Source organism: Trichechus manatus, unplaced genomic scaffold (assembly GCF_000243295.1).
Source record: "Trichechus manatus latirostris isolate Lorelei unplaced genomic scaffold, TriManLat1.0 scaffold00026, whole genome shotgun sequence".
Taxonomy (NCBI): Eukaryota; Metazoa; Chordata; class Mammalia; order Sirenia; family Trichechidae; genus Trichechus; species Trichechus manatus.
This window is the reverse complement of record NW_004443962.1, coordinates 10,990,511-11,005,124: the sequence shown is the minus strand read 5'-3', so window position 1 is coordinate 11,005,124 and position 14,614 is coordinate 10,990,511. Positions and strand designations below refer to the sequence as shown.

The 14,614-nt window shown below is 44.5% G+C and overlaps 1 protein-coding gene across 2 annotated transcripts in view; it reads right to left on the bottom strand.

Annotated features, from left to right (window-relative positions):
- Positions 1-14,614, bottom strand: part of ILDR1 (immunoglobulin like domain containing receptor 1) — a 37,652-nt gene that overhangs the window by 16,626 nt on the left and 6,412 nt on the right. For both annotated transcript variants that reach the window (XM_004373634.1, XM_004373635.1), the window contains exon 2: positions 1,456-1,626. In XM_004373634.1, coding sequence (XP_004373691.1) covers positions 1,456-1,626 — 171 coding nt within the window. The remainder of the gene's footprint in view (positions 1-1,455; positions 1,627-14,614) is intronic.

Here is a 14,614-nt window from a genome sequence, read left to right as displayed (position 1 = left end):
CTTGGTAGCTGTGGACAATTAGTCCTTCGGACTAATCTTTTCGTTGTATCCTGTTCTCATCATTCTCCCTTGCTCCCAAAGGGATGAGACCAGTGGAGTATCTTAGATGGCCGCTCACAAGCTTTAAGACCCCAGACACTACTCACCAAGGTAGAATATATAGCATTGTTTTTATAAGCTGTGTCATGCCAATTGAGCTACATGTTCCCTGAGACCATGGTCCCCACAGCGGGAGGCTGCATTTTTAATAAGCTCCCAGGTGATGCCAATGCTATAGGTCCAGGGACCACCCTTTGAGAAGCAAGACTTCAAACCCCTCCCATGGGCCATCATTTCCAAATCCTGGCTGACCCCCGCTGTTTCCCATCCCAACTTCCCTTGCTTCATTTTTTAAGTCACCCCAGCCTCAGCTCCCATGGAGTTCATCCACCTTCTCTTACAATATAAGGTTTGAAAGCTGTCAAATCTGCCAGTGGCCGATTAACCCAGGCATTTGAAGAGTAATCCCCAAGAAGCAATGCCTCAATTAAAGAGGGGTCTTGTGGGGGCCATGTCAGGTTCAGTGGGTAGCTAAGATAGTCAGTTTTTGTGGTCCTACTCAAATCATACTGTGAGACCTTAGCCCCAGATCTACGAATGGTAAAGCACATGCCTCCCCCCTTCTTTTTCATCATCTCATGAAGCTCACTTCCTTTCTATGAACAGGGTATCTATTTCATTTCTTGAAATTTCCTAAGGTTGTCTTCAGGTTGACTGCAGGGATCTGGATTCCTTTCTCCCTTGAGAGAGGGCAGAGGGGGCAGCCAGGGAAGAGCTTCGGCTCCAGATGCAGAACTGAGATGAGTGAGGCCATCATTACTGAGAGGCAGGACTTCGCTAAACTAAAGAGGAGTTGTCCAACAATAAGTGGGCTGCCTATGGGGCAGTGAGCACTCCATCCCTGAAAGGGTCTAGTCAGAAGGGGATGACCACCCACCAGGAAGGCTGTGTAGAGGGAAGCTGGTGCTGAGTGGGAGTCTTCACCAATGACCCCTAAGGTCCCGTGTATCCTGAGGAGCATAGAAGTCTGTTCTTGTTGGCATCCTAAGGGGATGATGGTGATGGGTCGGCCTCATCATCTTAGCGTGCTGATGTGGAACCAGGAACGGACCAGGAGGCAGGACTTTCTCTCCCTTCTACTTAACATCTGAGCTGACTTAAAACATTTTAGAACAAGGTGGGACATACATTTAAAAATATATAAAATAGTATGTGACCTTAAACACGTCATCTCATCAGCCCAGGGCTTAGCTTGTTTATCTATAAAATGAGGGAACTGCATTAGGTGATTTCTATGGCTTCTTCTTACTATAAGGATTTGTGATCCTACGTAATCCCAGTCCCTAAAGTAGTAAGTATAATACTTCACTGAGGTGCCTGTGACCCAGTGAGAGCGAGGGCATGGGGGACACTCACACGCAGAGTAGTAGTCAAAGATGGGGTCCTTGCAGAAGGACTTGAAGCGCCATGTCACCACCACTTCCTGGAGCTGGGCAGAGGTGGTGTAGTCACATTTGAGGATGACTGAGGCAAACAGGGTGACGTACCGCTCTGTCTGCTGGACCGTCACCAGCAAGGACAGGCACCCTGAAACCAAGAGCCAGGAGACAATGCTGAAATCAGATCAGGTCTCTGAGGAGTGACCTACTTCTGCTCATGGGATAATAAAAGCAATGCAAATGAGCAAAACATAAATACCTGCCCCCCTGCCTGACCTTGGCTGGGTAGCTCATAGGCAGACCTGAGTTCTTATGTGGCTTGGCAGGGGCGGGGAGGGGACTGCACTAGTCACCTGGGGGACATGTAGGAGAAAAATGGCTAAGGACCACTCCCAAGAGCGAAGAGTCCACTGACAGTGATAATACATCCAACAACTACGAAAACAATTATATATTAAAATAAGGCCATATTTGTAGGGAGCAGTCTTTCTAATACATTTCTTTTTCATGTCACTTCTTTGCTTAAAATGTTTTCCCATTTCCCTAAGGATCCAATTCAAACTTCATAACCAGGCCTATGAGGCTCATCAGCTCTGCCTTCTGCCTTTCTCTCCTGACTCATCTTCCTTCACGCCCCACCGCACACTCAGGGTTTCAGCCATCTGAACTCATTTCAGTCCTTCCTGTTCTAAGCTCTGTCTCTTCTCTGGGTCTTCACGTGTGTGTATTTCTCAGCCTGGAACATTCTTCCATATCACCGGCTACCAGCTCCACTCCTATGATGATTAATTTTATGTGTCAGCTTGGCTAGGTTATGCTGCCTAGTTGTTTGGTCAAACTCCAGTCTAGATGTTGTTGTGAAGGTATTTTGTTGATTGATTAACATTTACAACAAGTTGACTCTAAGTAAAGGATATTACCCTCGTCCAATAGTTGAAGCCCTTAAGAGCAAACACCAAGGTTTTCAAAAGAAGAAAGCATTGTGTCTCAAGATTGTAACAGCTGGCACTGCCAGCTCGCCAGCCTGTCCTGTGGATTTCAGACTCAAGACTACAACATCAACTCTTGTCTGAGTTTCCAGCCTGTGGGCCTGCCCCACAAACTTCAGACTTGTCAGCCTCCACAATCTCGTGAGCCAATTCCTTAAACTCTCTTTCTCTCTCTATTGCACTGGGGTCATGTAAACAGTTAACACACTTGGCTGTTAACCAAAATGTTGGAGGTTCAAGTACACCTAGAGGTGCTTTGGAAGAAAAAGGCCTGGTAACCTTCTTCTGAAAGCTCAGCCATTGAAAACTGTACAGAGCACAGTTCTACTCTGACATACATGGGGTCTCCATGAGGTAGAATCAACTTGACTGCATCTGGTTTATTGATTCTGTTTTTCTGTTTCTCTGGAGAACCCTAACTGATACGACTCCTTCATTGGGCTAATTAGTATTCATTCTTTAGATCCTCAGCTTAAACCTCAACTCCCTCAATAAGCCTTCCCTGACTCTGCAAGTCTGGGAGAGGGGACTCAGCTCTGTATTCCCAAAGTGTCCCGTCTCATACCCAAGCAGCACTTCTCACACTTCTTGGTGATGGCCTATTTGCTGGAGACTCTGAGGAGGCCGACTGGGTTTGTCTCTAACTCACTGTTCAAACACCAGCACCTTGTGCCATGCCTGTTACCTGCTTGGTACCCAACAAATGTTTGTGGAATAAATGATTGAAAGAATAACCAAGAATATATTACCCAGTGGAAATTGACTATAGGCGGCCAACATAAGCACAGAGGAAATAAGGCAAAAACGATCAGACGGTGACAAAACTTTATCAAGAAAGACTCGAAGGAATTCGGAGTTTTTCCTTTTTCTTTTGTAAAATGCCCTCTCTATATCCTCCAAACCTACAGACATACTTAAAGCCCCAGGGTTACCTTGATGAGAAACTAGAAGGTACAGAAATGTCAGGTAGGACTCTGGCACAGTAAGGGGTTCACACGTAACCAGTATCTTCCTGGAATGTTCCAGGAATGTTGTTTCCAGGCTCAGTTATTAGGGGATACTCTAGTGGGAAGGTGTGGTGTAGCGCAGTACTACTCAAACTTCAGCGTGCATCAGATTCACCAGGTGGGCTTGTAGATCGCTGAGCTCTATCACCAGAGTTTCTGATTCAGTAGGACTTGAGTGGGGCCTGTCATGGATTGAATTGTGTCCCCCCAAAAATGTGTGTAGCAACTTGGCTAGGTCATGATTCCCAGTACTGTATGATTGTGTTATCTGATGTGATTTCCTTATGTGTTGTAAACTCTACCACTATGATGAGATCATATGTGATCTCCTTGTGTGTTGTAAATTCTATCACTGTGATGAGGTTATACTGATGAGGTTGACCAGATTAGTGTCTTAATGCAATCTCTTTTGAGATATAAAAGAGACAAGCGAGCAGAGATACACGGGAACCTCATACCACCAAGAGAGCAGTGCCGGGAGCAGAGCGCATCCTTTGGACTTGAGGTTCCTCCACAGAGAAGCTCCCAGACAAAAGGAAGACTGATGACATGGACTTCCCTCCAGAGCCGACAGAGAAAGCCTTCCCCTGGAGCTGATGCCCTGAATTTGGACTTGTAGCGTACTGGACCGTGAGAGAATAAATTTCTCTTTGTAAAGCCATCCACTTGTGGTATTTCTGTTGGAGCAGCACTAGATGACTAAGACAGGGCCCAAGAACTAATATTTCTAGCAAATTTTCAGTAGATACTGATCTACTGGTTCGGGGTCCATACTTTGAGAACCACGGATTAAAAAAACAAAAATAAAAACACAGGCTTTTGACTCAGACACAACTGGGTTCAAATCAAACTTTACTACTTACTTGGACATTGGACAAGTTACTTAATCTCTCTGAGCTTCGTTTTCTTCAGCTATGACTAGGTTTAATAATAGTACTAACCACATCAGGTCACTGCAAGAACTCAATGAGGTAATTCACTTACAGTGCTTGGCATGGTGCCTGGCACGTAGGGCTGCTGTGTTAGTGTATGAGTCTCTTTCCCTCCACTCCCTTATTACAAGGGCCAAGAGAAAGGGGTTCAAGCTAGGGTCACCCGAGCAGAGTTCTCAGGTAGAGCCAGCTGCATTTTGATGGAGTTACCTCACACAAAGAGACCCTCGGTGGGGCCAATGGTTAACCCACTCAGCTGCTAACCAAAAGGTTGGAGGTTTGAGTCCACCTAGAGGCACTCAGAAGAAAGCCCTGATGATCTACTTCTAAAATATCAGTCATTGAAAACCCTGATACACATGGGGTTGCCATGAGTCAGGGTCAACTTGATAGCAACTGGTTTTTACCTCCCATGAACAGAACAATCAAAGTTCCTCCTTACAGAGCAGATGGGAGATCTTGATGGCCAGAGCTGCATGGTTCAGTCCTGCCTCACCTTCTGGCCTCAGCCAGCATAACACAGTTCTCTGAGGCCTGTGAGGGGAACCTGTACCCCTTTTTCTCGCCTTCCATGGAGAGAGAGCAAAGTGCTGCTCAGGACAGACTCTGGCCCCCAGAAATGACCCCAGCTGTTTCCAGGGCTGTGATGGGCAAGCTCCTGTGACAGCTGTGCAGGAGAGCAGCTTTGCAGAAGTGCAGAGGGAGATGAGTGGGGAGGAAGACTTCATGGAAGGAAGAGATTTAACCTAGACCCTAAAGCTCAGCTAGGATTAAAATTAGACATTAAAAGGGTGAAGGGAGCAGGGAATTAATTATTTCAAAGATGAAGAAAGAAGCGAGCAATGACCCTTCTCAGAAGGAGTAGTTGCTTGGGGAACCTAGAGGAAAGCAACATAATTGGCTTTATGGGAGATAGAGGGGATAAGAAAAGTAGGGTAAGGGTGGCGAGTGGGAGGCAGGGCAGACGGGGCGGAGTAAAAATCCTACTCCAGTGTCTATTTCTAGTTCATGGACAATCACCGAAGGCTCTTCTGAAGAACAGTAACAGGGTGAAAGCGGCGTTTTTAGGAAGAAGGATGACTTCTTTCTTCAGCAGTGATTTGAAAAAAGAACATTATTTTGAGACTAAATGTGGAGTAGTTTTGGGGGAAAATAGCTGCTGTGTCTACCAGCTGTAGAATTCCAGGAAGGCCAGGACTGCACTGATCGCAATGGAAGGTCAGTGACCAGCATCTCAAGCCTGTTATTGTTGTTAGCTGCTTTTGAGTCAGCCCTGGACTCTTGGCGACCAAATGTGTTACAGAGTAGAACTGCTCCATAGGGTTTTCTTGGCTGTGATCTTTAGGGAAGCAGATCACCAGGCCTTCTTCTGCAGAGCCACTGGGTGGGTTTGAACCACCAACTTTTCTCTTTATTTCATAACCTGTTTTTTTTTTTTTTGCCCCCACCCCACACCATCCCTTTCTTTTTTTTTTTTTTTCCAGAACTGGCCTGAAATAGACCACAGAGCTTTTACCCACCAAGCCTTTAACTGAGCAGTAGAGGCAGCTACAGTTGAGATTTTGACAGTGAAGGGAGTGCCACTGTCCACACTGACCGTGGAATAGAGAGGAAAACACTGGTTTGTGGTTCAAACAAAACCGTAGGTTCACATCGCACTTGAAAATATTTTCTCTTACACACTGAATGTGATCCCTGCGAGGAGACAAGCTGGGCCCACTTGATATACAACAAATCTGAGGCTTGGCAAAATTAAGTGACTTGTCTGTGGTTGTGCATTTTCTAAGGGGGTCAGAGTCAAGATTCTGACCCTCAGCACTGCTCTTGTTACTCTGCCTGGCTACCGTTTAAATAAAGGAAGATGTCTGCTATTCAAATGCTTGCAAATAACTGGAGCTTGGGACCATGCCATATGAGCAGTAATTAAAATACAACTGCAGCAGTTACTTGGACAGCATGATTAATAAACTGCATATTGTTTATTTGGATGAATGGTAATTTGACATAATTAGCAGTTTATTAAAAGGACTCTAGTCAACTTTACTTATATAGAGGTGGAGCACTTGGGAGGGAGTGGGTTTGCTGGGGGCTCAGGGAAGGGAATTGGGTTGGAGCCAGAAGTTGTTCTGAGGTAGCTTTGAAGATTGTTGAATCTGACACCCTGAGGGAGGGAATACGCAGTCAGCTCCCCTTACATGAATGTGCTTTTTGTGGGCAAACCACATCCGGGGTGACCCAAGTCACCCTTACCAACGTCAGTGCTCGTTTGGTTGCCTGGGTACTCTTTCCCCTTCTCTTCTATTTCATCCCTTGTGTGAATTTCGAGCCTTGGGATATGCCAGGTTTCCATACCTTCTGACCATGCTGAGCTCACTCACACGCCTCCCAGGTGTCTGCCAACCTCACAGCATCCTACAGAGTTCCCAGAACTTCACCTCCTGCTCCCCACCCTGCCACACACACACAGGGAGAGTGGGAAAGGGTCCCCAGAGAAGAGGTACTGAGTAGCCCAGCAAACTCTGCTCCCTTCTTCTCAGTCGTAGCTGCTGGCCTCTAGTAGGTACTGCGCACCGGGCGGTGCACATACATGGTCTTGAATCCTCACGAAATTCCCTAGAGTGGGCATCAGTCCTGCTCATATATGTGCGATAGAAGTTCAGAGAGGATAAGCCAATTCCTTATGTGCCCAATAATGTTATGATTGAATTGTGTCCCCTAAAAAGATAGGTCGAAGTCCTTTCCACAGTCTTGGTATCTGTGAATACGAACTTGTTTGGAAATAGGGTCTTTGAAGATGTTATCTGTGAACATGAAGTCATGCTGGAGCACACTGGTCCTAATCCAGTATGAGTGGTGGTCTCACAGCGAAGGAGAAGAGACACAAAGGGAAGAACATCTTGTGATGATGGAGGTGGAGATGAAGCTATGCTGCAGCTGCAGGCCAAGGACTACCTGGGGCTACCAGAAGAGGGAGAGACAGAGCCTTCAGAGAGAATGTGGCCCTGCCACCACCCCGAATTCAGGCTTCTGGCCTCCACAACTGTGAGACAATAAATTTCTCTCACTTTAAACTACCCACTTTGTGGTCCTTTGTTACAGCAGTCCCGGGAAACAGATGCACCTAATAAGTGTCAACGTCACATTTGAACTAGGGTCTTGCTGACATTAAAACCCATTTTTTTCCCAAGTAGGCAAACTTGACTTTCCAAGTAGATGTCAGGTGGTAGATGTCAAAAAGTAGCAGGATGTTCCAGATCTGGGGAGCGGGGAGCAGGATAGAAAGAAAGGAAGTAGCAAGATAATCCATCTCAAGGGCAAAACATCTCCCTTCTTTCTTTTCCTTTAGTCTCTAACGTCTCTGAAAAATTAACTGTGTTGGGTACGCACAGTACTAAGCAGGTAAAGTTTTTCAAGACGCCAACAGCAGCCGGTTCTGGGCTGAACACATGAACAGCTTCCAAAATATAAATCCCCTGATTATACATGTTCTGGTTGCATTTTATGGAGCCCTGGCGGCACAGTGGTTAAGATCTACGGCTGCTAACCAAAAGGTCGGCAGTTCAAATCCACCAGGCGCTCCCTGAAAACCGTATGGGGCAGTTCTGCTCTGTCCTGTAGGGCCGCTATGAGTTGGAATCGACTCAATGGCAACGGGTTTCGGCATTTTTGGTGCATCTTTGCTCTTTTAAGCTAACCACCACGTTTCCAGATTCTTCCATTTTCTGTCTATTGCTCAGCCTTCCTTCATCCTATAGCATTTCCTTTTCCCCAACTCACTGACACCTAATTTCCTAGGTGTCTCTTTCATTTTCTCTTGGAAACTTTAATTCTGGAGCCTGATGTCCTGAGTTCAGATTCTGCCCCTACTCACCTCAGCTCAAAGAACTGGCCAGTTATTTCTGAACTACAATTGTTTCTTCATATGCAAAACTGAGGTGATGATAATACTTGCCTAATGGGATTATGATGTTGATTAAATGAGATAATAAATGTGGAGCATTTAGCAGAGTGCCTAGCACATAGTAGACACTCAATAAACATCAGCTATTATTACCATTTGTACTTACTATGACTACCTGAAATCAACTGAGACCAAGCATATCAAAGCATTTGAAGGAATAAAAATGATACAAATGTAAACTGTTATTACTATCTTGTCTTTACAAAACAAGCTGGCGCATTAAACAATTTCAAAGCTGTGTTTAGCTTCATACCCTGGTAAACCCATTCATAGGTTACTTCCTCTGTGAGAGGCAGGGAGAGAGATCTTTCACTGAGGAGTAGAAAGGTAACTAGATGAGATAGTAAAGCTCATGGGAAGGAAAGAAGGGGAAGGGGATTCTCTGTTTTCTCCCATGAGGTACTTTCCAAGACTACACCGCTGTGCAGAGCGGGGACTACCGTCCAACATTAAAGCGGAAGGAAAACACACCAGCGAAAGAAGAGAATTTTTACAGCTAAACGCCATGTGTTCTCAAATACATGGATTATCTTTGTACATTTATTTATTCAGTCTGTCTTCCCTGTGTAGTATCAGATTGGGCAAGATGTTTTACAGTTCCTAGAACATATCATCCACACAGCATAGGGCAGGAGGTACAAAGGTTTTTTTTTTTTTTAAACTAAGAACTGGTTTTGGAGGACTGGATGACTCTTCCTCTCCTTTCCACAGGAAGGGTCCTGCTTGGAGGGAGGCAGTAGATAGGGAGGTGATCATGATCTATTCCGGCCAAAGGCAGTGAGCTGGTGCTCACAGTGATGGACGTTCTCAGTTTGAGTGTTTTTCAGGTGCAGGGGCACCTCTGCTCCACTAAAGCAGGTTAACAAAAAGCACACAGGTTCAATCCTATCAGAGTTTACGTCGGAGTAAGCTATCTCCCCGAGTATATTTGCCATCAGTATCTGTAACATTACCTTAGATAACAGTGCAAATATGAGAGAAACCGAGGGGAAGAGATACTGGCAGTGAGTAAGGGACAAGAAGTAAGGGAGAGGCTTGGGAAAGGGGAGGAGGCACACAGCAGAGAGGTGGGGTAGGGGGAGGACTCACTTCTAGGTATCACATGTTTAACACTGGTCTGGTGTGCTACTCAACAGAGCTAGGCTAGGGGTGGTGCTGAGCACGTGGCTACCCTGGGAAGGAAACTGATTTATACCGAGCACTTGCTGTGTTGCTAGATGTGGTATTAGGTCTAACCTTATCTCATTTAAACTTTGCACAAAACCATGAGATAAGCCTTATTTTATCTCAATTATATAGATGAGGAAAATCCTCAGGGAGATTAAGTAACTTGATTAAAACCAGCTAGACATAAACTTCTTGTTGTCAGCTGCCATCGAGTCAGCCCTGACTCATGGCGACCCCATGCACAACGGGATCTAACCATTGGGATCCATAGGGTTTTCACTGGCTGATTTTTCAGAAGTACATTGTTAGGCCTTTCTTCCCAGGCTCTCTTCGTCTAGAAGCTCCACTGCAACGTGTTCAGCATCATAGCAACGTGCAAGCTTCCGCTGACAGACGGGTGGTGGCTGCACTTGAGGTGCGCCGGCCGGGAATGGAACCCGGGTCTCCTACATGGAAGGTGAGAATTCTACCACTGAACCACCACCACCCTCTAGAGTTAAAGTTGTTATTTGCCGTTGAGTTGATTCTGACTCATGGTAACCCCTGTGTGCAGAGTGTAACTACTCTGTAGGATTTTTAAGGCTGCAAACTTTCAGAAGCAGAGCACCAGGCCTTACTTCCAAGGAACTCCTGGATGGGTTTGAACCACCAACCTTTCAGTTAGTAGTCCAGTGCTTAACCATTCACGATGCCCAGAGACTACGATTTAAACTTAGACCTCTAAAACTCCAAAGCCTATACTTTTTCCATGGTACCACCCTGTTTTCTGAATAAGTTTCCTAAACGGTTGAGCTTTAATCTTTTAAAGGATATTCATAGATTTAAGTAATATTCATAAATTTATTTTAACCATTTTTAATGGAAACATTTTTTTCTTTTTACTCTGTCCTCTAGGGTCGCTATGAGTCAGAATTGACTCGATTGGAATGGGGTTGGAATATAAAATGCATAAAAAAAATAAGACATTTCAAACAACAGAGAAGGGTATAAAGTTAAAAGTTCTTCCTTGCTTGCTATCAATTCCACTCTCCAGAGGTAACCGCTGTTGATGATTTGGTGTGCATCCTTCCACATCTTTTCCTATGCTGTTTTTTTTTTTTTTTTAAAATAAATCATATCATGTGCATTGACCTGCAATTTTGTTTTTTTCAAACTAATCCTTTATCATCATATTGTATATCAGTATACATAGATCTATTTTCTTTTTTAGTGGCTATATTAGTTTTTTTTTGGAAACCCTGGTGGCATAGTGGTTGAGAGCTACGGCTGCTAACCAAAAGGCTGGCAGTTCGAATCTACCAGGTGCTCCTTGGAAATCCTATGGGGCAGTTCTACTCTGACCCATAGGGTTGCTATGAGTCGGAATCGACTTGATGGCAATAGGTTTTTGGGTATCTTAGTTTTTTTTACGGCTCCTGTAACAAAGTACCAAAAACTAGGTGGTTTCTAAGAACAGAAATTTATTGTCTCACAGTTCTGGAGTCTAGGAGTCTGAATTCAAGGTGTCAACAGGGTCATGCTCTCTGCAAATGCTCTAAGGGAGGATCCTTCCTTGACTCTTCTAGCATCTGGTGGTTCCACGTGGTCGGTCCTTGGCTTGCAGCCATAGCATAACTCCATCATCGTTACATAACCGTCTTTCCTCTGTCTGTCTCTCTGTGTCTCTTCTCCTCTTTTACAAGGACGTCACTCAGAAGGAATTAGGACCCACCCCCCTCCAATATGATCTCATATTAACTTAACATCTTCAAAGACCCTATTTCTAAACAAGGTCACATTCATAGATATTGTTGTTGGGTGACATAGAGTCAATTCTGACTCATAACGACCCCATGTGACAGAGTAGAACTACCCCATAGGGTTTCCTAGATTGTAATCTTTACGCGAGCAGATCACCAGGTCCTTTCTTCCACCGAGCCCCTGGTGGGTTCGCGCCGCTGACCTTTCGGTTAGCAACCGAGTGCTTAGCAATTGCACCACCAGAGCTCCTTTACTCATAGGTACCAGGGGTTAAAATTTAAGCATATCTTTTTAGAGGACACAATTCAATCCATGACAGTGACTACATGGAAATCCACTGTACAGATGAACCATAATTTACGCATTTTCCTAAGGATGGTTATTTAGGCTGTTTTTGAGTTTTCACTATTGTAAGCAATGTTGAAATAAATATCCATATATAATTATCTCTTCACATGCCTACTTTTTGATACCATCAGGGCATAGTTCTCAAAGTGAGATTGGTAGGTCAAAGGGAATAAGCCTTTATATTTTAATAGCGATTACAGGAAATGAATTTATGTTCCCATGAACAATGCATGATAGTTCCATGTTTCACCACAACCTTTCCAACAAGGGAAAATGTCAGTCTCTTAAAAATTTTGATAACCTACTAGGTGGAAAAAAAAAGACTACTCAGGTGGTTTTAACTTTGCATCCTTTTGGTTATCAGGGGAGAGGACAACAAGACCTGGTTGTGATATAGATGCTCGGGGTTTTCCAAAGTCAGTAGTCACCCAGGTTAGTGACTCATCCCTGTCCCTATGCACTAATCTCAGAGCATGTGGAAATTTGGGCCTCACCAGAATGACAAATTTCTATATGCCATGGCCCTTTGGGGGTCACTCATTCATCCATTTATTGAGTACTTACTATTAGCCAAGGACTGTTCTAGACGATGGAGGTAGAGTAGTCAACAAGAGAGACAAGGTTCTTATACTCTTGGAACCTATGCTCTTTGTGGAAGAGTCAGACAATGAACGAGTAAACACAGATAAGTTCTATAGGGTTGCTTAGAACTGTTAAAGCTTTGAATATTAAATCCTACTATTGTACAATAAGAGACTAGACAGAACCACATCTCCAAATGCTCTTAATATCTCTTCCTGGTTTTTGAAATTCTAAGTCAAGTCCAAAATCCCAATCATCATCCTTCTATACAAACCTGGTTCTCTCTCCATGTTTCCCATCTCGTTGAACGGGCAAGACTGAAAACTAGGAGCCATCTGTAACGTCTCTCTCTTTCCTTTACTCTCCAAATAAAAATCCATCATCAAGATTATTTATCCCCTAGGATTTCTGAAATCTATCTCTCTCTCCATCTTCACTACCACCCTAGTAGAAGCTATCATCATTTCTAGCCGGACACTGCCAACAGCTTAACTGGCACCTGCACAAAGCCTGGCTCCCCTCCATGCGGATTCCACACTGCTGCCAGAGTGAGCTTTTCAAAGTATCAATTCCTCCTACCCCTTAAAGACCTCCAGCAGTTTTCCATTACTCTTAAGTTAAACACAAAACCTTCCACCATGACCCATAAAGCCATGCATATCCGATCCATTCCTCAGTCACAGTGGCATTTTTCCCATCTCTCACACTCACTGAGCTTCTATCCAGTGGTCGTGCACATGCTGTGCCTTTGGTTTGCAATAATCATTTCTCAGCTCTCAACCCAAGCATCACTTCTTCAGGGAGGGCTTCTACTATATGCTCTTGCTGTACCTAGTACCTCTCTTCCATGACCCTTTGCCACTTGTATTTCTATATTTTCTTGTGTGGTTATTTAGTTAATGTCCATCTCCCCTCTAGACCATAAGCCCATGAAGGCCAGGGCTATGTCTGTTTTTGTTTGCCAGCGCAATGCCTTACACATAGCATGCAATAATTGTTTTCTGAATTAAAGAACAAATAAATTCATGCAAAACAGGATAAACGGCTTGGGACAAATTTTAAGCGCTCTAAAAATTTAGAAAATAAATGTTCAAGTTAACCAATATAGTATGGCTAGACAAAAGCAAGGGAGAAGAGGAGTATGTATTGAGGGAAAGGGTGGCAATAAGAGCATGTCCCATATCAGCAGGGGCAAAGCTGCCCAAGTTAATGACGCCAGAATTAGTAAGCCTTGAATTCTAAACAAAGAGCTGTAGCCCATCTTAGAAGATGCTGGGAGCTAGTGGAGGTTCTTCGATGGAGGATTAGAGAGAAGGAGGAAAGATTAACCTAGGTAGGTTAACCTTTTAGCTGGGGAGAGGATGTTGGAAGTAGAGAGGTAGCAGGCCTAGAGGAAAGGGGATGGTCAGGACGCTTAACGTAGGTTACTGTGAAGTTTGTTGCCTGGAATAAAAAAAAGAAGGGGTAGATCCTAGGACTAAGCATTAGAACTCGGTGATTAACTGGGAATGGGGAATGAAGAAAGTGTCAAAGCTGCTTTCCTCTGACCCCACCTTACCATGAGACCCACAGATTGGGGGATCCAGAAATAAAGACTGGAGAAAGACAAGACATGCTCGGTCTTCCCAATTCTTAAAACAGACACTTTCATTCTCCCTCAAGGACTTCCAATAAAGAAATAAATTACTAGGCTGAAAGACAGCCAGGAGTACTGTACATTAATTACCCACCATCACATTCCACTTCGTTGTTGGGCAGGGTGTTTCTTTACCAGCATTTAGACACCCAGGAGGCAACCATTCTGCTTTTATTTCTGCATACCAGATTCAGCTAAACAAGACAAACCTGCTCCATGGTATGAACTAGGGAATAGAGCAGTGGACCAAGAGTAAGAACAAGAGGGTTCTGGCCCCAGCTCTCAAACTAACTCCATTGTGCCTAGTTGCATGACTTCCCTGGACCCAGGTTTCCTCATCTGTAAATCTGGCCAGGAAGGGAGAGCGGGCGCCAGGAGTGATTTTTGCCTGTGTCCCACTCAGCACTGAGATTCTGGGGAAGTATCTCAGGGACGATTATTGGGGCAAAGAAGAAGCTAAGTGAGCAGTCTCCCATCCACCACCCACACCCCCTTCATCTTGAGATGCTCCAATTTATTGCCCACCGTATCAGCAATTGTTATAAAATTTTACCAAGTCTCACAACAGGGGGTCCAGAACAGAGCTGGAGAGAAACGCAGAACAAAATTCTAACTCACAAAAAAAGACCAGACTTACTGGCCTGACAGAGACTGGAGAAACCCCGAGAGTATGGCCCCTGGACACCCTTTTAGCTCGTTAATGAAGTCATTCCTGAGGTTCACCGTTCAGCCAAAGATTAGACAGCCCCATAAACAAAACAAGACTAACAGGGC